The sequence below is a fragment of the Nakaseomyces bracarensis genome (genome assembly GCF_045282275.1).
Source record: "Nakaseomyces bracarensis strain CBM3 chromosome Unknown Scaff11_0, whole genome shotgun sequence".
NCBI classification, from domain to species: domain Eukaryota; kingdom Fungi; phylum Ascomycota; class Saccharomycetes; order Saccharomycetales; family Saccharomycetaceae; genus Nakaseomyces; species Nakaseomyces bracarensis.
In genome coordinates, this window is record NW_027263957.1 from 43,865 (window position 1) to 63,540 (window position 19,676).

Below are 19,676 nucleotides of genomic sequence, written 5' to 3' on the forward strand. Positions count from 1 at the left end.
CTTTGAGGCCTACCAAGGGTTTTTGCTATATCAGTTCTTTTTTTTTTTTTTTTTTAATAAATTAAACTACAAGTCGCCCAATACCCAAAAAACTGATAAGAGCCTTTAGGACAATAATCCATAACCAAATAAGAGGGTCAAAGTCCATTAGAACAATAAAAGGATACCAATCTCCCACTATAAGATTACTGCCTTTCGCTAAAAACAAACAAACAACAACTTTTCAAGGTTCTAAAAAAAAAAAGCCCTTTCTCTGAAAACAATTGTACTTTGGGAAATATCTTTGAGAAAACTTCGATAAGAGTTTCTCCCTTACATTGGACTAATACAAGATAGTAACTAAAATTAAAAAGGTCTTCCTAAAATTTTTTTCAGCTGGTTCTGGGGAAAGAAAAATCAAAGAAAGATTTACACCTCTAAAAAAACTATCTATAACAGCCGCTCATTTATTTTTACTGCTTTGCATCTGCATTTTATTTTTTCTCATTTCCATTTCTGTTTTTGATCTATTATTAATTTAACCAACAAGTGACTAAATTTCCCAAAATACTATCTTAATTTTATATTTTGAAAAGGTAATTATTACAAAAAAAAATATTAAAAATAAATCATTCAAAAAAAAAAAAAATTAAAACCATCAAAAATATACCTGTCACTCGCTTAACCATTACATTATTATATTGGTTTTGAAAAAACAACAAAAAACAAACCAAAAATAACAAACTTCCCTGAATCAATATAAAAACAACAACAATAGTTTATGCCATCATGACGGATACTCAACACTTGAAAATAAACATAGCGCCGCCTCCTGTGGTCAACGCTCCAGGAGATGGAACCCCTCCCGTAACTAGCAGTAGTAATTTCTCTACCCCATCGAAGCGTGGTCATAGACATAAGAGATCATTTGCCATATCAGGTGATTTCGAGTTCTTGAAACAACCACCAGCGACAGCACCGAGGCTCAACTCAACCACGTTGTCTCCAGATATGTCAGTATTAAGTACACCTCCTCAGAAAAATAGCTTTGATAGAAGACCATCCACAACACATAACTTTCCGTCCAGAAGTACTGAAGAACCTTCTTTAACTTTTGTACTACCACCGAAGAATACCAATTCTAATATTGAGAATGCTGAAATGTTGTCACCTCTACGTGTGCCCCCAAATGCAGCTAATAATTTCAATTTGAGCACACCTAGTCCAAGGTTCTTTGTTAGTGAGGAACCCAGATTTACTTCTCCTTGCAAGGGCGTACCAGATGCTATAATTAACCTTGATGACGCTTTAAACACAACGAAACCAAGATCTTTCCAGTCACACAGAAGAACAGAATCAGCACCAGCTTTTCTGGAAATAATGTTGAATGGGAAGTCTGGTAACAATTTTTCGGAAAACGCATTACTCCTTGAGGAAGAGGAAGATAGCATTGATGAAAGAGATGAATTTAGTAACCCGGGAAGTCCTAAGAAACTCCCAGCTAGAGCTAAGTCACAAAATGATCATGCATCGGAGAATCAAGATATCCTGCCGCCTGGATTAATGTCTCCACTTCGCCCCACGTCACCGTTGAAGGAATACGGTAATAATGTCTCAAAGAATATGAAAGAAGGGACAGATAACCCAAGTGCATGTGAGAATAATAAAAAATATAACTCTCTGAAAATTAAGAGACAAAAGCAAAGGTATTCACATTATACCAGACAGCTTCCTACAAAAATCCCTAATACTAATAATAATTCCAGCAACAGCAATGTGCAAGCTCAATCCATAAGAGAGCAAACATCTTCAACCTCTTTGGCTTCTTCAGGAAACTCAAAGTCACCATTATCAGTAGCACTAACCCCTTCTAAAAATACCCAAACGCCAGCCACACCTGCTTCTTTTAATGATAACTCAAGTGGCAGCACTAGCAACAAAAGCAACCTAAATTCAACAAGCTACCACAATGGCCTAGATGCGCCTCGATTCCCAATGAGCCCGTTCAGGTCTTACGGTGGAAATGCAATTGGACAATTATCTTCTTACAAACAATTGAATAACCAACAAACATATCGAAGAAATAGTGCAGGATCAGTTCCTTCTAATACATTTTCATATGAGCCAAAAATTTATGACATACCTCCAATAGCAAACCGGAATACTGGTAAAGTCGAAGACGATGCCAAAGATAGCGAAGAACCTCTCCCTATGAAAGAAAAGTCCCCGTTTTCGTATAATTCATCACCATACATAACTGATAATGACACTATTAACAAAATATCTACTGGTAGGGAGATAGAAGGTATTGACGAGACGTTTTCAAGGGATAAGATTTCACAAGTTAGTTCTAGCTCCACAAATAACAATGTATTCGTTAACGAGAATCGTCAACTCTCGAGTGAAATACTATTAGGTGAACCCGGTGATGCTGTAGATTTATCTTCCTTAAATTCCCAAAATAGAGAAGCTCTGGCTAGATTTTCTGCCCTAGGCTTAGAAGATAGAGCCCCTTCTCCCCTCCTACCCATCCAAACTGGTTCCAGTGGTACTTCCAGCAGACGTTATGATAATTTAAGATCTATTGAAAGTAGACCAGCAACACCTGATTCTGTCCTTTTGGAAGGTAGACATGCTAGTGATAGTGCTGTGGAGTTCAGACTTAACACTCCTAAGACTGGTATCAGATCAGCTAGCTTGAATAAAAATCATAAAGATCATAAAGATGATAAAGTTACAAGTGTTCACCGGAAACATAAATCTAGACTAGACAAATTTATTAACATGTTCAGCAAAAAATGACAGGCGCATTTTTACATGACTAGATAAATTTTTATGGATGATATTTATTCATTTATCTGATACTCTTGTGTAACTACATGTTATTCAGGCCCTAATTTTTCCTTTAGTACGAACATTTGTAATAGTAAAACAAATTGTGAATTATTTTTACCTCATAGTCTATTTTTACTTAGAGCATAATATTTAACTTAATTACTTTTATTTGTACTTGAAATATTTTTTAATACAAATGATTATGGTTTAATAAAATTAATATTACATTATTCGAAACGGTATTGATACAGAAAAATTCATAATATTCATTATTTTTTTTACTTATGATATCTAAACAGTAGTATTCATAACCTAAAATAAAATTAAACAGAAAAGCATGCTAAGAAGCATTTAAAGTTCAAGTACTAAAAATGCTAGAGTCTATCAAAGTTTTAATCTTTATCATCTAATTCATATTTTTTTATATTTTTTTAATAATATTTTTCATAACTTTTAATCAGTCCTAATTTTAAAGAGATTATTAAAAGGTTTACAAGTACTCAAAAAAGCGTTTTGACTTTCGAAACTTGGGAATTTTACTAATAATGGTACTCAGTGGGTTTTTGACCAGCAGTGCTTGGGAAACCACATTCCAACAAAGCGTCATTAACCAATTCTGGTTTCTCTAAGATTTGCTTGTAGACATCTTCTTTCTTTACCAGAACTAAACCAGCGTAACCCACAGAATTGAAGCCAAGTTCAACACACTCGGCCTTGGTGCTAGAACGTGGCACTAGACACATCCACTTCTTAGTCAACAAAAAGTTGTAACTTCTCTCCAACTGAGGTTTTTCATTAGTCCAATCTTGGAAGAAAGTTAAGGTTCTTTGTAGAAGAGAGAAATATGTCATTGCCATTAGATCTTCGTCGACAGATTCCTCGATTTGTGGCAATGGTAATAAGAAATGGGCGAATGGCATCTTTTCGTCCTGTAGTGGTTCAGTCTTGAAGTCTGGCAAGAAGTGGTCTTTACCGGCAGACAAACGGTCCTGGAATGGCACAAATTCGTCTGGAATGGCCAACATCTGCAAGTGTTTGTGGTCCTGGGAGGAACCACTGTTTGGGCCGGAGTTATAGAAGACCATGTGTCTCTTACCTTCGCTGGCGTCCATCTTAGTTAGAAGCTTGTAAGCGACGTATAATTCAGGAGGAGTCAGCGTAGTGTTCTGGTGCTTGAACTCCTTGGTGACCAATAGTACGTGGTTTGGGATGACAGGGTACTTGTTCAATAGCAGCTTGAATTGGTTATCCTCGTTCAAGTCTTCTAGGACGGTCAATTCCGGTTCTGGGCTGGCGAAAGGGTCAGTTTTGCTCTCCTGGGCCTCCTCGCGTTCCGGTTTCTTCTGCAAGTTTGGTGTGTAGCTAACCAACATCTCCATTTGGGAGTCCTTATCCTTCAAAGTGGTGGACTCGGTATCCAAGAAATGGATGTGGCCACCTTCTTTGGCACTGACAAACTTTTGAGCAACCAATTGACTAACGTTATCAGGGATCATTGTGTATGTATGCTTTTTTCTTTCTTCTTCTTTAAACTTATCGGAGTAACTTAAATACAAAACAATGGCAAGAACGTAGTAATATAAGAATTAAATATTAATAGTATAGCAAATGGGCATTGGCTACCATATTTTTTTTTTTCTTACAAACCTCGATCATATACTTCCTAACGAGTATCACATCACAATATTCGTATCCAATAATATCATTACTAACGTTAGTCACACTGAGAATCAAATATCACGAATGGTGGTTTTTGACGTGTTGGGTTTTTGACGTGTTTCATTTTTGCTCAATCGTGTGATAAGGGTAAATCGTACGGGTGTACAAATCTCGGTGTAAGAGGGTACTTACATTTCCCAAAGGGGGAGAGGATTGGAAAAAACGCGAAAAAGGGGGAAAGTAAACCAGCCATCGCAAAAAGCAGTGTTAAGAAGACCACATGCTCCCCCCCCCCACTTTTTTTTTCTTGAAAGATAAGTAAGTTACCCTATGGACACGCTCCCATGCTCAGGCTCACGCTCGCCTGTTCAAGCTCACATTTCGCTCTACGCTCTACGCTCTACGCTCTTCACAAAGATAAGATAAGAAAGCAACGAGGGTGGGTGATAAAAAAAAAGAACCCTTGTTATCCTAAAGGGGTAAAATGATGGGCTGATGATGAAGTTCTGGAACATTAAAATGCGCGCTCCGCCACAGAAAAAAATTATATTCTGTACGTAATATTCACTGCCCCTCTATATTATACAGGTGGTGGGGGGGGGCCTAATGTGAAAAAAAGTAATAGAAAAAAAGAAGAAGAGCCAAGGAGCTAACCTTAGAAGAGTCTGTACGGGGGAAAGAGAAAGAAGAAAGAGAAGAAAGTGTGGGAGACGAGAGAAGAGGGTGTATAAACGCATGTCACCAAAAGAGGAAATAAAAAGCAATTTCCAACTAAATAAACACCGTACATCCACTTTTCTGAATAAAACAATGGAAGGGGGGGGAAGGAAAAAGATGATGGAAGGGGGAGTCAGTCGTAGTCGTGGTCGTAGCGCAATGTAATAATGAGAAGTGAGATGCGTAGGCGTTTTTATTTCAAAATTTTTATATTGTTTGTCCAAAAAAGGGAGGTGCTGTTAGAAGAAGCAGTAGGAATGTTTTTTTTAAAATGGCCAGGGCGTGCCGACATTGAGGAGATCTTCCCTCTCAAAAAAGAGACAAAACCATACGTGGGTTACTGTGTAACACTTCACAAGGAAAAACAATAAAAGTGGCGTACGGTGGTTGCTTAAACCCGATTGATATTTTTAACACATAATTAGATTAAATGTGAAAAAAAAAGAAACACATCTACAGTAAAAACCGCGTACCAAAGACATTAAGAATGAGTTTTTTTTTAAAAAAAATTTCTGCTTAAAAAAAGAATTTTTTTGTTTTTGTTAGGTTAACAAACAGCTGTAGCTGAAGGAAGCTCAGAGAGTGCTGTAGCCCATTCAGATGAAAATTTTTTTTTTCTTCAACTGATGGACGAATTAGGAAAGTTCGGGAAAAGGTAAGAAAAAAGTACTATGGACAACAACGATAACCTAAAGAAGTTATTAAGAATAAATAATAATAATAATAATAAAAAAAAAAAAATGGTATAAATACCAACTACAATCTCCCCAGTTTTAAAAAAAAAATTTTCTCTTCTCTTCAATTATTTTATTTCTAAATTAGAAGTTAAAAAAAAAAGAACCATACTAAAAATATCTCTAAAAACACAAACAATAATATAAAAAATGCAATTCAAGAACGTCGTCGCTGCTGCTATCGCTTTGGGTGTTGTCTCTGCTCAAAACTCTACCATCTCTAACGTTTCTAACGTTACCAACGGTACCAACGGTTCTAACGGTTCCAACCACTCCAACGTCACCACCACCAAGATCTCTACTGGTGCTGCTAACTCTAACGCTTTGAGCGCTGGTGTCTTCGGTGCTGCTGTCGCTGCTGGTGTTGCTTTCTTGTTCTAAGTTTAAAGAACAAAAAAACTACAACAAAAAAAAATAATACTCAAAAAAAAAAATAAAATAATAATAATACAATAATATACATTTTTTAATAACTACCAACACCTAACAAAAGGGAAAAAAAATTATAAATTATAAAGGGAAGAACATATTCTTTTTTTTTTTTAATTAAAAGCGGAAAGTATACAACTGATTTTATGCTGTGCAAAAACTGGTTAGTTTAATTCTTGCTTTTTAAAAAAAAGAATTTGCCTTATTTTTTTTTTTCTTCAGGTATATGTAATAATTATAATACTTTTTTTATGGATTCAGAAACAATTTTTTTTTTTTAAAATCTTTATTAGGAAAGAAAAAAAATTTATTTATTAATATATTTTTTTTGTACTATTAGTTTAGGATAGAGTTAATTTAATATTTTATTTTAATTTAATTATTCCTGACAGCGAGTTATTTATCACTCTACAAGATTACCTGTTTTGTATTGTTTACATAATCTGTCATCCGGAAAAACTGAGTTTTAATGCCTCGGAAAAACTCCGCCCCAAATGAAATGTAATGACCAACCACTACGTTACCCGGAAAATTCATTGTTCTATCTCAGGGTAACAGATTTTAGTCGGAATTGACACAAAAGAGCATATTCAAATATGAGATATTATAATATAATTATACTCGAATGAATTAGAGTTTTTGTGTTTTACTACTTTCTAATAGTATATAGCTAGATGTACTCTTGAAAATAAAGGACAGCAAAAGCCTTTCCTTTCGTCACTTTAATTTACGTAGGTCGCATCTTTATTAACTTTACCTAGAAATAGCATCAACTAATCTGCATACCTGTATAAAAAAATAAGTAAACTTCTATTCAAAATGAAAGTTTCAAAGTTATATTTCTTGGGTACTTCATTAGTGTCCGGTCTATTAATTGATGACTATGTAGATTTGCAATCATTGCCTTCCATTGTCCATGAAAGTATTATTATCAGGTCATGTCCCCAAGTAATACAACTTGACTCACTGACTCATCTTGATGGCGACTTAATTATCGAGAATTGTTCACAGGTTGTTGAGATTAGCATGCAGAATTTGAAATATATACAGGGAGACTTGAAGATGTCCAAGTTGACTTCACTGGTGACGCTGAATATCGGCAAATTAGATCATGTCAGATCTTTCCAATTAAAAATCCTTCCAGTATTAAATTTTATGAACTTAAACCCAAAAATGATGGTCGATCATGACCTAATTATCTCAGATACCTCTCTGACAAGTATTGACTCTAATGATTTTGATAATATTAGGCAATTGGATACACTGGTAATAAACAATAACAGGTTCTTGGAAAGCTTTTTATTCAACGGCTTACAAAAGGTTTCTGAACAATTAGCTATTCATGCAAATGCCAAAGAAATCGAGATCGAGCTAAATTCGTTAGTTTCAACTAGAAATATTACTATTCGCGATACTTCATCCATTTCTTTACAATCACTGGAATATGTCCACACATCTCTTGAGCTAATTGAAAATCAATTCATTTCAGCAAATTTACCGAACTTAAAGTTTATTGGAGGAACATTAGGGATAATTAACAACGTCAATCTAGAGCATGTAAACCTAAATAATCTAACAGATATATCAGGAGGATTGATAGTCTCTAACAACGACAAACTAAGAAGGATAAATTTCTTTTCTAGTCTAAAACAAATTGGTGGTGCAATACATTTCGAAGGAAGATTTGATGATATTTCATTTGAGAAACTTAAATTGGTTAAAGGGAGCGCTTTCATAAAATCCACGTCCACTTTATTAGACTGCCAAAAATGGATTAGTCCCATGAAGGGAAAATCGGTAGTAAGAGGCGGTAAAATTGAATGCCAAAACGCAAAGTCAATGTTGGGGTCGTTACCTATAAATGAAGTAGACTATAAGACAATGTTCACCCCTAATAAGAAAGAAACAGCGGCAACGTATGATAATCATGATAAATATGGAAATAATAATAATGATGTAAACAATGTTAACGATGACAATAGCAACATGAAGATACAATTCAATTCATCCTCTAACACTATCTATAGTTCCGAAGGCCTGATGAAATGGTCTACGTTTCTACCAATAATATTTATAACATCACTATTTCTTATCTCACCAATATTATATTGAAGAGAACGTCACAAGATTGGCAGTACTATTATTGTAAGAACCTAACTTGTACTTTAATGCAGATTCCATATCTTCTTATCTGGTAATAATTACAATTTGTTGTGATTCACTCATAAAATATTTCGGAATTCTTTTTTATATATTCATATAAGTTAGTAGGTAAAGAAAACTCTAGGAAATCATCTGAATTTTGATCTCTGCTCTCTAAAACTTTTTGGCGAATAGATGATGAAGATATCGATTTGACACCTTCATCGAATTCAATAAAATGTATTTTTTGTCCCCAACTTCTAGGTATTTGTGGTTCCTTCTCACCATCAAGGATCTCAGAAACATATCTATGTTGTATTTCAATTGTCGTTTGATCATGATCTCTTGCCAAGCAGCAAAATTCAACTGTTTTCATGAATTCCTCTAAAGCTTCTGAGACTAGTATCGGAGCATAGTATTTAGGATCAAATATCCTAACCAATGTATCAAAACCAACAAGAAAGGCAATTTTGGTACGACTATCGTGCCCAATAAAATCTTGGATAACGTTCTTTTTATCCACAAACTTTGCATGATTTGTCAGCGCTAATATAACACTATTATTTTTGTTACATAATTGTTGTTCATTAATATATTTGGAAAATTGTTGCATCATATCCATGCGTTTCGAAAATGGTGCTGGCTTGACACCTTTATCTGCATTTTTAACAGACAACAATAGTAATATTTGTAAATCAGTAATGCCTTTCGATTGATAAAATTTGACTGAGTTTTTAATCAACGTATAATGACCTAAATGAGGTGGGTTAAAAGAGGAGTCCAAAACTAACAGTACTGAATCGTTATCCTTCTGTTTAAACTTTTCGCTACCCCCAAATATAGCAAATGACTTATTATGATGAATAAAATCGTTAACAAAACTTGTATATGGCATTTCTGTTGAAACCAGCTTACGTATCAATCTATTTAGTGAGATATAATTCTGCAATTTCATTAATTTGACTATATCTTTCAAATAATGTTTCACTATTAAGCGTAGCTTTTAGTCATTTTAAAGAATAAAAAAAAAACCTTATTTTTTTTTTGACCAAATTTTACCTTAATATCCACCATATTGAACTTGTGAAGGTGGAATACAAGGATATACTAAATCGACTATAAATACTAATACAGGTAATAAACCAATTCATATAACACTGTTAATTTACAATAATAAGAGCGGAAATGCTCAATTGATATACAAAATATAGAATGCTACAACAGGTCTTAAAGTCCTGCTTCGATAGGTGATTAATTACTAGGTTGAATGTGTAGATAGATTTTTCTTGTATGTCAATCTTAAACATATATGAGAAACTACAGCTGTAATATTCCGTAACTACCTCTGAATTGTAATTCATTAATCCCAAAAAATAGTATTTTAATCTCTGACTGTCCATAACATCTTCAACTTTTTAGTAGCACCATAAGGACCAAGTGCTAGGCATGTAATTAGAAGGAATAGAATCGTAGCCAATAGCTTTCCTTTCTCAAATCCTGGACTCATTACGTCGAATTGACCTGATGGCATAACTCTGGCACAGAAGATATCCAAACCGGTAACACATAAAATGGAGGTGGATTCAAGATTTGTTGGTGCTGATAGAATCTTTGGTGATGGTCCCAAAAATAAGTCTCTGTAATGTGACAAAACGTAATAGTCATTTAGAGGGATACCTGGAACATATGGTGAAGCCATGAATTCCTTTTTGTCATCGTCACTCATATCTTCCTCTACAACTCTTCTTGCGCTTAAAACAAATTTAGGGACATAGGTTACTTGGCCATTCTCAAGAATTAGGATGATAGCTTTTGTAGTAATATCAAATTTGGTTTCAGTGAAAGCCAAATTGGAGATAATATCTGGAAAGAAGAATGAATTTGTAGCAACTTCTGGTTTATGGACACCTTCTAGAGGTACATCAGCTCCAGTTTCATTAGAGTACCTCTTATTGGGGGTTAAAGACTCATACAATTCAACAACAGCCAGTTTTTGTTCTGGAATTGGTACAGTGCTGAAATAGCTGTACACAAACCAATATTCACCAAAAATAATGTTGACAGGAAAATGATTATCGATCTTATCTTGATGGTACTGAGTGTGCAGAATTTGGCCCGTAACTGTATCTATCAAGTTGATAAACAATTCTTTCGATTGCTCATCAAAAACGGCAAAGGCAGCCAGATTTGGATACAAATATTTGTAAAGGACATCTCTGCTACCAAGAACGTTTCCTAAGGTAACTGTACGTTTAGATTCTCTTGATGCGAATGCAACAATTTTCTCATCGGGTGACACATTATAACTCCAAGTATTAGTCAATTTACCATTTTTACCCAATTTCTGTCCGTAAACAGATGTCTCACTGTGATCAGTGATAAAAATGTCTTCCTTACAGATCATTGAATTCTCACCTTTCAAGAACTCTACTGAATTATCTCCGTTAATACGTTTAACATAGAAAGCATAAGAACAGCTTTCTAAAGTCAACCTCTCAATGCTTTCAACATTTTTTTTAATCGAACCAGAGGATGTTTCCTTTGCTTGTAAAGCAATATTCACTGAGTATATCTTATAATTACCAAGCGATGAAAACACAATCAGCTCACGAGTCTCTTCAAGCCATTCCATTTTGACAACATTATACAGTCCTGTTGTTAGTGACCAGTTCACAGAACCCTTTTTAAGCATGTCTAAAGAGGCTAATATACCATCTTTAGTAACCACAATCAAGTATTTAGAATATCCAAACCTCATATTTTGTGCTTCGATTGTTGTTTGTTCTTCAGCATCATCATCCATACCTAGCAAGTTGGTCAAGATTTTTCCTGGGTTATAGTTAAACCTTTCTAAGTAAGATACCAATCTATTTACATTCGTAGTGATCCTAAAAACATATGCCTTCCATATTTCAGGAATTTCTTGCTCGGTTTCAATTTCATGTCTAGCGGGTTCCATTGATTGATCTGGGACATCTAGGATAATTTGATCAATAACTTCAGAAAGCGATTCATCTCTTGACCATTGTAACTGAATTGTGTCGTTTTCGTATTTGTAAAAGACGTTGGTATTGTTTTCGAAATGAACCAAGGCCTCAAAGTTGGATGCTCCGTCAGTATTTAGGAATTTGATGTCATAAGCAGACCCAGGCATATCTATATTAAAGATGGCTAATTTAGAGGAAGCGTCGATCACGCTCAATTGATTCTTATTGGATCTTACAGATTCCAGATTTGGCTTGCATGAAGAGGTAAATTCTACACCTTTCACATTGATATCCAACTTAAACCCATTCTCCGCATCATAAGTATCAATAGAGCCATCTTCTCTCAACAAGTATAATATATTGCCCTTCACCATGGCATCTTTAAATAGATGTGGCAATTGCTCTCTGTAAATGATAATACCGTCTTCTTTATCCACAAAACTTAATAAGGAATTACCATCCCACTCAGACAAAAGCAAAAGATTGACATTATCTGCGGAATTTAGCACACAGCTATAATCCTTACCAATATTTTGTAATTGAAAATCAGTAATGTATGCTTCATCCGCATAAATAGCATGTAGTGGTGCTACAAGTGCCAATAACACTACCAAAACGGTCCTAAGAGATTTCATTGCTGTATATTCTACTTTAAACCGTATTAACACTCTGTTTGTTCAAAATTGCGACTTAGATAATAATGTTGTGCCTTGTATATTCGAACTTCCCTATACCATGAGCTAAGACCCAAACCCAAACCGAAGCCGAATCCCTCATTTCCCTGCCAAAGCAACCTCTTTGGAAATATAGGAAAGTTGAAAGTGTGCGGGTAAAAATTTTAATTATTTAAAACTGTTCAGCTTTTAGTGCTCATTTTATCAGTCATTAAGCTGTCAATAAATCGGCAATAGTTGTCTAGTTTTAAGTAACAGATTTGTTAATATATGCAATTATTTACTATATGAATATCTTTCTAATCAATCCTAGTAGGTATGTCGTTATTTAAGATTTAAACGGGAATTTTCAGAGACGAAAAAGGAATAAGAAGTATTATATTTTGTCCTCTGAGTCAGTTGGTTCCACAGTTGATTCTTTTGAAATGGTAGTTTTATCATTTTGTTGCTCTTCATTGGCATTGTTGTTAACAAAAACAGTAGGTATGAATTTGATGCTCAATGATGTCTCCAAAGCTAAGTTTAACCATGGGTCATATAAAGACCACATGTCATTTAGGTCGATGTCTTCTGGATGTTTCACATCCTCTTCGAGTATAATTGAACGAGAATTAGGAGACATGAATGGTTTTCTTTTATCCAGTTTTAGGCCTGGCTGAGAAGCATCTTCTCCAGCCTCGACATCCTTTTGGAGCTTTTCGAGAACAGTCCTTCTATTCTTTACATTATCTTCCTTTAGTCTCTCAGTCTCATTCCTTATAGTGGTTAAGAAACCTAATGCTGTTTCGTTAGCAGTCCTCTTACTTTGGAAGTATTCAAACATATCGAGGTGAAATTCCAACCTGTCTAGAAACTCTGAAAAACTCATGGGCTTGTATTCAATTGGTCCGAACCAAGCAATCACCGGATTTTCAGCCTCTGATTGGGCTCTTACCAAGGCTACACTTTGTTTTACCTCAGGGACGTTAGTAGGCATAATATTACCGCTTACGGCGTCTTTAACCTTCACCTTTGTGGGGTCAATACCTTCATGATAGAATTTAACAATATTATTGAAGAATTTTTTCTCTCTAACTGTCTTAGCCTCTTCGCACCATGGATCATATTTCAGTATTGTCAGTCTGCATGCTTCTAGCATTGATTGAGAAAGAATTACTGTTCCGGCAAGTAGATAAAATACTTTTTTGAATATTAACCAATTATCTGATTTAAAGAATGACTGCTTATTGTCTTTTCTGCGAAAATACTTCAACAGACCAGTAATACCTGCAGAATCAGTTTGTCCTTCTAATACTGTCTTTGACACATCAGGTACTATGGTAGAAGAAGGAGCATTGGCTCCTACTTGGACATTCTGTGTATTTACAAACATATCTCCGTGCGTTGTTGAAAACCTATTAAGTGTAGGAAAATCAGCGATATCTTTTTTCACAAAGTCAGCTTCGTTCATAGCTTTGACTTGGTTACCGGATGGGGCTCTATTTGTTAGAGGAGTTTCCATAGCAGATTTAGTAGTTTTAGATGCAGCTGATCGTATTGTTCCATTAACCAATCTCAGGGACTTATATTTATAGAAACACAGCAAACCAATGGAACTCTGGATGGCAACTAACGTCCAAAGACCAGTTTTGTTATCTGAAGCTGGAACTAATGGCCCCCATAACCTTAACCCCAAACTCGGCCGTACCCAGAATTTCTCCACATCTTCTTCAGGTGTTTCTTTTTTCACCAAAGAGTCCTTTTTATTATTATCAGATTGACCAGGCGGTGTAAATATACCCATTTTTTTTTGTTATTGATTAAATGAAGTAATATTGTTAGATTTCAATTTCTCTCCTTCCAGTTGAATCCTCAATAGGATAAATTATATTCAAGTAGAATTGCTTTAATTTTATTAACGTCAGCTCTTTGATAAATCTACCAAAATATAGTGATTAACTATTGAGTGTGCTCATCAGGAATAGAAATACAGCCCTTATTTTAAACTACCTGCTATGTCAGTAATGAAACTCAATTTTCAGAAATTCAAGCAATTTCCAAATCACACCCAAACACACGTGCAATCACGTACATAACGATATTAAAAGGATGGCCCTGTACACTGAGTTATATTATAAAATTAAATCTAAAAATGTACAGTACTCTGTAATCTTCATCTTTATTTAGTGAGCAATTTTTTATTTTTGAGCATATATATGTATATATTCTTCTCCGTAGTGTTACAGGATGAAAAGTGTTATAACCAAAAAATGAAAATTACTACTCATCGGGATCCTATCATTAAAAGTTTCAGTAATCATGTATGAGCTTAAGCTTTTTAATTTGAAATCTAAGCAAAAAAATTGTTAAAAAATTTATAAAACAAAAAGATATTAAATGCATAAATCTTTAGATTTTTCTCATTTAATGACCTTTTTCTTTGGTTTCCTTTAATGGAAATTGTGAGCGTGCCTTGTAGTCTTGTAGTGCTGCAATAATGAAAAATAAATTATAGAAAAGTTCATTCATTAATCGCATCTACAATTCGTCATCGATCTCATCATCATCCTCGGATTCAGCAGCTTCCTTCTCCAAGTTAGCCTTCTCGTCAATGAACTTTTGGTAGATAGCAGCACCGTCGTACTTGTTGGCACCGTTCTCCTTCAAGAATTCCAAGAAGGATTCTGGAGATCTGTTACCGGAGTATAGGATTGGTTCAGTGTTCTTGCCAGCTGGGTACAAGTAAACAGTTGGGTAACCGGAGATGTCGATGTCAAAGATGTCGTTAGCAGTAGCGTCAACTTCAGCAATAACGACCTTGTCCTTAGAAGAGGAGTCAGCAGCTAGAGCGTCAGCCAATTCGATGTAGGAAGGAGCCATCTTCTTACAGTGACCACACCATGGGGCATAGTACTTAACAAGGACATCCTTCTTTGGATCGCTAACGATCTTGTCATGGGTCTTACCCACGATCTTGACGACGTTGTTTTCTTGCTTTTCTGGGACAGCCTCACTCTTGATGATAGGCTCAGCCTTACCTGCAATGACTTCTTCAACCAACTTACTGATGTCCTTGGCCTTTAGTTGTTGTGGCTTGGACAACTTAGCGTAGTCTTCTTCGGACAATTGAGGTAGACCGAACTTGTGGTTGCTGGTCATGTTGTGGATAGCGAATAGAGGGAATTGTTGCTTCATGCTCAAGTTGTCAGCGTGTCTACCGAACTTGGTGGCATCCAATTTTAGGAAAGCCATCTTACCACGGTACTTCTTGGCCAAGTCAATGAAGGTCTTTTCCATTTCCTTAACTTGACCTTCTTCAGTGAAGAAGTAGTAAGCCAAAGGTAAACCACTGTCAACGTAGGAGTTGAAGACTTCACCGCTGATTTCACCGAATAGAGGCAAGGATTCGACCTTCAACCAGTCAGAGAAGACAGTGCTGTCTTCCTTGACCAGATCCTTCTTGTCACCACTGAAGACCATTTCTTCGTACTTGCCATCACCAGCTGGCAAGAGAATAGCCAACTTGTCCTCCTTAGATGGGAAGGAGACGAATAGGTATTCGTCAGCCTTCTCGTCAGCGATCTTGTAGAAAGTGGAGTTCAAGTTCTTGACACCGTAGTCGACAACGATGGCACCGGAGTAGTTAGCTTTGATTTCGTCCAACTTGGCCTTGGAGTCGACGACTTGGACAGATGGTTGAGTTTGCTTGCGCATGAAGCTGACAATGGCGTCAGCGGATCTACCACCGACATAGTCCTTGGCCTTCTCCAGATCACCGTTCTTGATCAATTTGATAGTTGGGAAACCTGGCACCTGTAGTTGCATACAAAGGTCTCTGTTGTCGTCACAGTCGATTTGAGCTAGTGCGATATTGTCGGCCTTCAAGGACTCAGCAGCCTTGACGTATTCTGGGGCCAACTTCTTACAGTGACCACACCATGGTGCGAAGAATTCGGCCATCACCAATGGGTTTTCCTTGATGAAATCTTCGAAGTTGGTTTGGTCCAACTTTACAACTGCGGAATCTTCTGGAGCGGTGGCATCTTGTGCAGAGGATACACCTAGCATTGCGGAAGTGGCCAAAGCCAATAAACCTTTACTAAACAACATATTTTTTTTTGGTTTATTTTATAGTTTTAGTTTATATGTTACCGAGTTTGAATATCCCAAAGCAAGAAATACAATTTAAAAAAGGGTTCCCGATACAAGAAAGGATGAAATGAAAGTTACACTTTAAATATACTAAACCAAATTGAAAAGACAGCGAAACTAAATTGATAGATAGCATAGAAAGAACAACAGTGGATCAAATTTATTACAAATAGTTTTGGGACTGGTGCATTCCAAAGAATGAGCAGTACAAAATGGGGCTTTCTAATTGGAAATAGAAAAAACGTCAGAATTGAAACAATGTCAGTGGAGTGTACGGTGGCGAGTTTTTTTGTAAAGAAAGGTCAGAGAGAATGGGACAAAGACAAGATATCTCTTAGTGCCCTCTACGAAGTGGGTTTTTTTGTTTCTCCCAATGAATTTCTGTCCTACCAAAGGGTAATTGAAGAAATCAACTGAAAATATACAGCCAACAAAAGGGAAAGCGAAGAATATAGAAAGACAAAGAAGTACGACAACCTTTTATAAGCCCAGCCTTCCCTTAGGAAAGTTGTACGCATGCTTGTATGTGTATTATTACTTTTTATTGCTTCTTTATAAATGTATATATAGAAAAAAGAAAGAAAGGTAGGAAGTAGTCGAAGGGAATAACGATTCAAAAAGTGGCGAGGAAAGAGAAAGAGAGAGCAAGAGGAGGGTGAACATGGTGTCTACATGTTTGGTGTTTGGTGGGAAACATCTTTCGTGTGAGGCGAAAATTGTTCATTAAATTAAGGGTGTTTATCTGTCAAGAAATCTCTTTCTAGCAATAGAGAGAGAGGGTTAAGACTATCAAAAATATATATTAGCAAAAAAAAAAAAAGTGGTACATCGTATACTGTTTACAATTAAACATTGCCGCTAACTGACTGCTGCATTTGCTGCATTAACTGTAAATCAAGCATCAGCATTCTCTTATTTTCCTTTCTTGCCTCCATTTTAGTAATTTAGATTGATGTACATGTTCTACGGGGTCCGTTAAAGTGTAGACTGCATTACAATAGGGAGGGGGGGATAAAATATATATCTGCTTATTAGAGTTCGAACCCTACCTGTTCCGTTAATTCTGATCCTGGTAGGTGATCTAGCGGTGTGTGGGGCGCTTTCATGGAGTGATCCTTCGCCAAGTTAGCCTTCTCGTCAATGAACTTTTGGTAGATAGCAGCACCGTCGTACTTGTTGGCACCGTTCTCCTTCAAGAATTCCAAGAAGGATTCTGGAGATCTGTTACCGGAGTATAGGATTGGTTCAGTGTTCTTGCCAGCTGGGTACAAGTAAACAGTTGGGTAACCGGAGATGTCGATGTCAAAGATGTCGTTAGCAGTAGCGTCAACTTCAGCAATAACGACCTTGTCCTTAGAAGAGGAGTCAGCAGCTAGAGCGTCAGCCAATTCGATGTAGGAAGGAGCCATCTTCTTACAGTGACCACACCATGGGGCATAGTACTTAACAAGGACATCCTTCTTTGGATCGCTAACGATCTTGTCATGGGTCTTACCCACGATCTTGACGACGTTGTTTTCTTGCTTTTCTGGGACAGCCTCACTCTTGATGATAGGCTCAGCCTTACCTGCAATGACTTCTTCAACCAACTTACTGATGTCCTTGGCCTTTAGTTGTTGTGGCTTGGACAACTTAGCGTAGTCTTCTTCGGACAATTGAGGTAGACCGAACTTGTGGTTGCTGGTCATGTTGTGGATAGCGAATAGAGGGAATTGTTGCTTCATGCTCAAGTTGTCAGCGTGTCTACCGAACTTGGTGGCATCCAATTTTAGGAAAGCCATCTTACCACGGTACTTCTTGGCCAAGTCAATGAAGGTCTTTTCCATTTCCTTAACTTGACCTTCTTCAGTGAAGAAGTAGTAAGCCAAAGGTAAACCACTGTCAACGTAGGAGTTGAAGACTTCACCGCTGATTTCACCGAATAGAGGCAAGGATTCGACCTTCAACCAGTCAGAGAAGACAGTGCTGTCTTCCTTGACCAGATCCTTCTTGTCACCACTGAAGACCATTTCTTCGTACTTGCCATCACCAGCTGGCAAGAGAATAGCCAACTTGTCCTCCTTAGATGGGAAGGAGACGAATAGGTATTCGTCAGCCTTCTCGTCAGCGATCTTGTAGAAAGTGGAGTTCAAGTTCTTGACACCGTAGTCGACAACGATGGCACCGGAGTAGTTAGCTTTGATTTCGTCCAACTTGGCCTTGGAGTCGACGACTTGGACAGATGGTTGAGTTTGCTTGCGCATGAAGCTGACAATGGCGTCAGCGGATCTACCACCGACATAGTCCTTGGCCTTCTCCAGATCACCGTTCTTGATCAATTTGATAGTTGGGAAACCTGGCACCTGTAGTTGCATACAAAGGTCTCTGTTGTCGTCACAGTCGATTTGAGCTAGTGCGATATTGTCGGCCTTCAAGGACTCAGCAGCCTTGACGTATTCTGGGGCCAACTTCTTACAGTGACCACACCATGGTGCGAAGAATTCGGCCATCACCAATGGGTTTTCCTTGATGAAATCTTCGAAGTTGGTTTGGTCCAACTTTACAACTGCGGAATCTTCTGGAGCGGTGGCATCTTGTGCAGAGGATACACCTAGCATTGCGGAAGTGGCCAAAGCCAATAAACCTTTACTAAACAACATATTTTTTTTTGGTTTATTTTATAGTTTTAGTTTATATGTTACCGAGTTTGAATATCCCAAAGCAAGAAATACAATTTAAAAAAGGGTTCCCGATACAAGAAAGGATGAAATGAAAGTTACACTTTAAATATACTAAACCAAATTGAAAAGACAGCGAAACTAAATTGATAGATAGCATAGAAAGAACAACAGTGGATCAAATTTATTACAAATAGTTTTGGGACTGGTGCATTCCAAAGAATGAGCAGTACAAAATGGGGCTTTCTAATTGGAAATAGAAAAAACGTCAGAATTGAAACAATGTCAGTGGAGTGTACGGTGGCGAGTTTTTTTGTAAAGAAAGGTCAGAGAGAATGGGACAAAGACAAGATATCTCTTAGTGCCCTCTACGAAGTGGGTTTTTTTGTTTCTCCCAATGAATTTCTGTCCTACCAAAGGGTAATTGAAGAAATCAACTGAAAATATACAGCCAACAAAAGGGAAAGCGAAGAATATAGAAAGACAAAGAAGTACGACAACCTTTTATAAGCCCAGCCTTCCCTTAGGAAAGTTGTACGCATGCTTGTATGTGTATTATTACTTTTTATTGCTTCTTTATAAATGTATATATAGAAAAAAGAAAGAAAGGTAGGAAGTAGTCGAAGGGAATAACGATTCAAAAAGTGGCGAGGAAAGAGAAAGAGAGAGCAAGAGGAGGGTGAACATGGTGTCTACATGTTTGGTGTTTGGTGGGAAACATCTTTCGTGTGA

At 36.6% G+C, this 19,676-nt stretch overlaps 9 protein-coding genes across 9 annotated transcripts; 3 read left to right on the top strand and 6 right to left on the bottom strand.

Annotated features, from left to right (window-relative positions):
- Positions 1 to 768: 768 nt before the first annotated feature.
- LRE1 (Lre1p) lies at positions 769 to 2,781 on the top strand (the record flags this gene model as incomplete). The annotated part of the gene is made up of 1 exon (XM_071053215.1): positions 769 to 2,781. The coding sequence occupies one exon, from the start codon at positions 769 to 771 to the stop codon at positions 2,779 to 2,781; it is 2,013 nt and encodes a 670-aa protein (XP_070910623.1).
- Positions 2,782 to 3,353: 572 nt separating this feature from the next.
- On the bottom strand, positions 3,354 to 4,310 carry APA1 (bifunctional AP-4-A phosphorylase/ADP sulfurylase; the record flags this gene model as incomplete). The annotated part of the gene is made up of 1 exon (XM_071053216.1): positions 3,354 to 4,310. The coding sequence occupies one exon, from the start codon at positions 4,308 to 4,310 to the stop codon at positions 3,354 to 3,356; it is 957 nt and encodes a 318-aa protein (XP_070910624.1).
- Positions 4,311 to 6,074: 1,764 nt separating this feature from the next.
- On the top strand, positions 6,075 to 6,305 carry RNJ42_03053 (uncharacterized protein; the record flags this gene model as incomplete). The annotated part of the gene is made up of 1 exon (XM_071053217.1): positions 6,075 to 6,305. One exon carries the CDS (start codon positions 6,075 to 6,077, stop codon positions 6,303 to 6,305), a length of 231 nt encoding a protein of 76 aa, XP_070910625.1.
- Positions 6,306 to 7,172: 867 nt separating this feature from the next.
- Positions 7,173 to 8,465, top strand: SPS22 (Sps22p; the record flags this gene model as incomplete). Its single annotated transcript, XM_071053218.1, has 1 exon — positions 7,173 to 8,465. The coding sequence occupies one exon, from the start codon at positions 7,173 to 7,175 to the stop codon at positions 8,463 to 8,465; it is 1,293 nt and encodes a 430-aa protein (XP_070910626.1).
- A 106-nt stretch (positions 8,466 to 8,571) lies between these two features.
- Positions 8,572 to 9,450, bottom strand: POF1 (nicotinamide-nucleotide adenylyltransferase; the record flags this gene model as incomplete). The annotated part of the gene is made up of 1 exon (XM_071053219.1): positions 8,572 to 9,450. One exon carries the CDS (start codon positions 9,448 to 9,450, stop codon positions 8,572 to 8,574), a length of 879 nt encoding a protein of 292 aa, XP_070910627.1.
- A 426-nt stretch (positions 9,451 to 9,876) lies between these two features.
- On the bottom strand, positions 9,877 to 12,117 carry EMC1 (Emc1p; the record flags this gene model as incomplete). Its single annotated transcript, XM_071053220.1, has 1 exon — positions 9,877 to 12,117. One exon carries the CDS (start codon positions 12,115 to 12,117, stop codon positions 9,877 to 9,879), a length of 2,241 nt encoding a protein of 746 aa, XP_070910628.1.
- Positions 12,118 to 12,532: 415 nt separating this feature from the next.
- MGR1 (Mgr1p) lies at positions 12,533 to 13,939 on the bottom strand (the record flags this gene model as incomplete). Its single annotated transcript, XM_071053221.1, has 1 exon — positions 12,533 to 13,939. The coding sequence occupies one exon, from the start codon at positions 13,937 to 13,939 to the stop codon at positions 12,533 to 12,535; it is 1,407 nt and encodes a 468-aa protein (XP_070910629.1).
- A 734-nt stretch (positions 13,940 to 14,673) lies between these two features.
- PDI1 (protein disulfide isomerase PDI1) lies at positions 14,674 to 16,245 on the bottom strand (the record flags this gene model as incomplete). The annotated part of the gene is made up of 1 exon (XM_071053222.1): positions 14,674 to 16,245. One exon carries the CDS (start codon positions 16,243 to 16,245, stop codon positions 14,674 to 14,676), a length of 1,572 nt encoding a protein of 523 aa, XP_070910630.1.
- A 1,073-nt stretch (positions 16,246 to 17,318) lies between these two features.
- RNJ42_03059 (Protein disulfide-isomerase) lies at positions 17,319 to 18,926 on the bottom strand (the record flags this gene model as incomplete). Its single annotated transcript, XM_071053223.1, has 1 exon — positions 17,319 to 18,926. One exon carries the CDS (start codon positions 18,924 to 18,926, stop codon positions 17,319 to 17,321), a length of 1,608 nt encoding a protein of 535 aa, XP_070910631.1.
- Between the last annotated feature and the right edge of the window lie 750 nt (positions 18,927 to 19,676).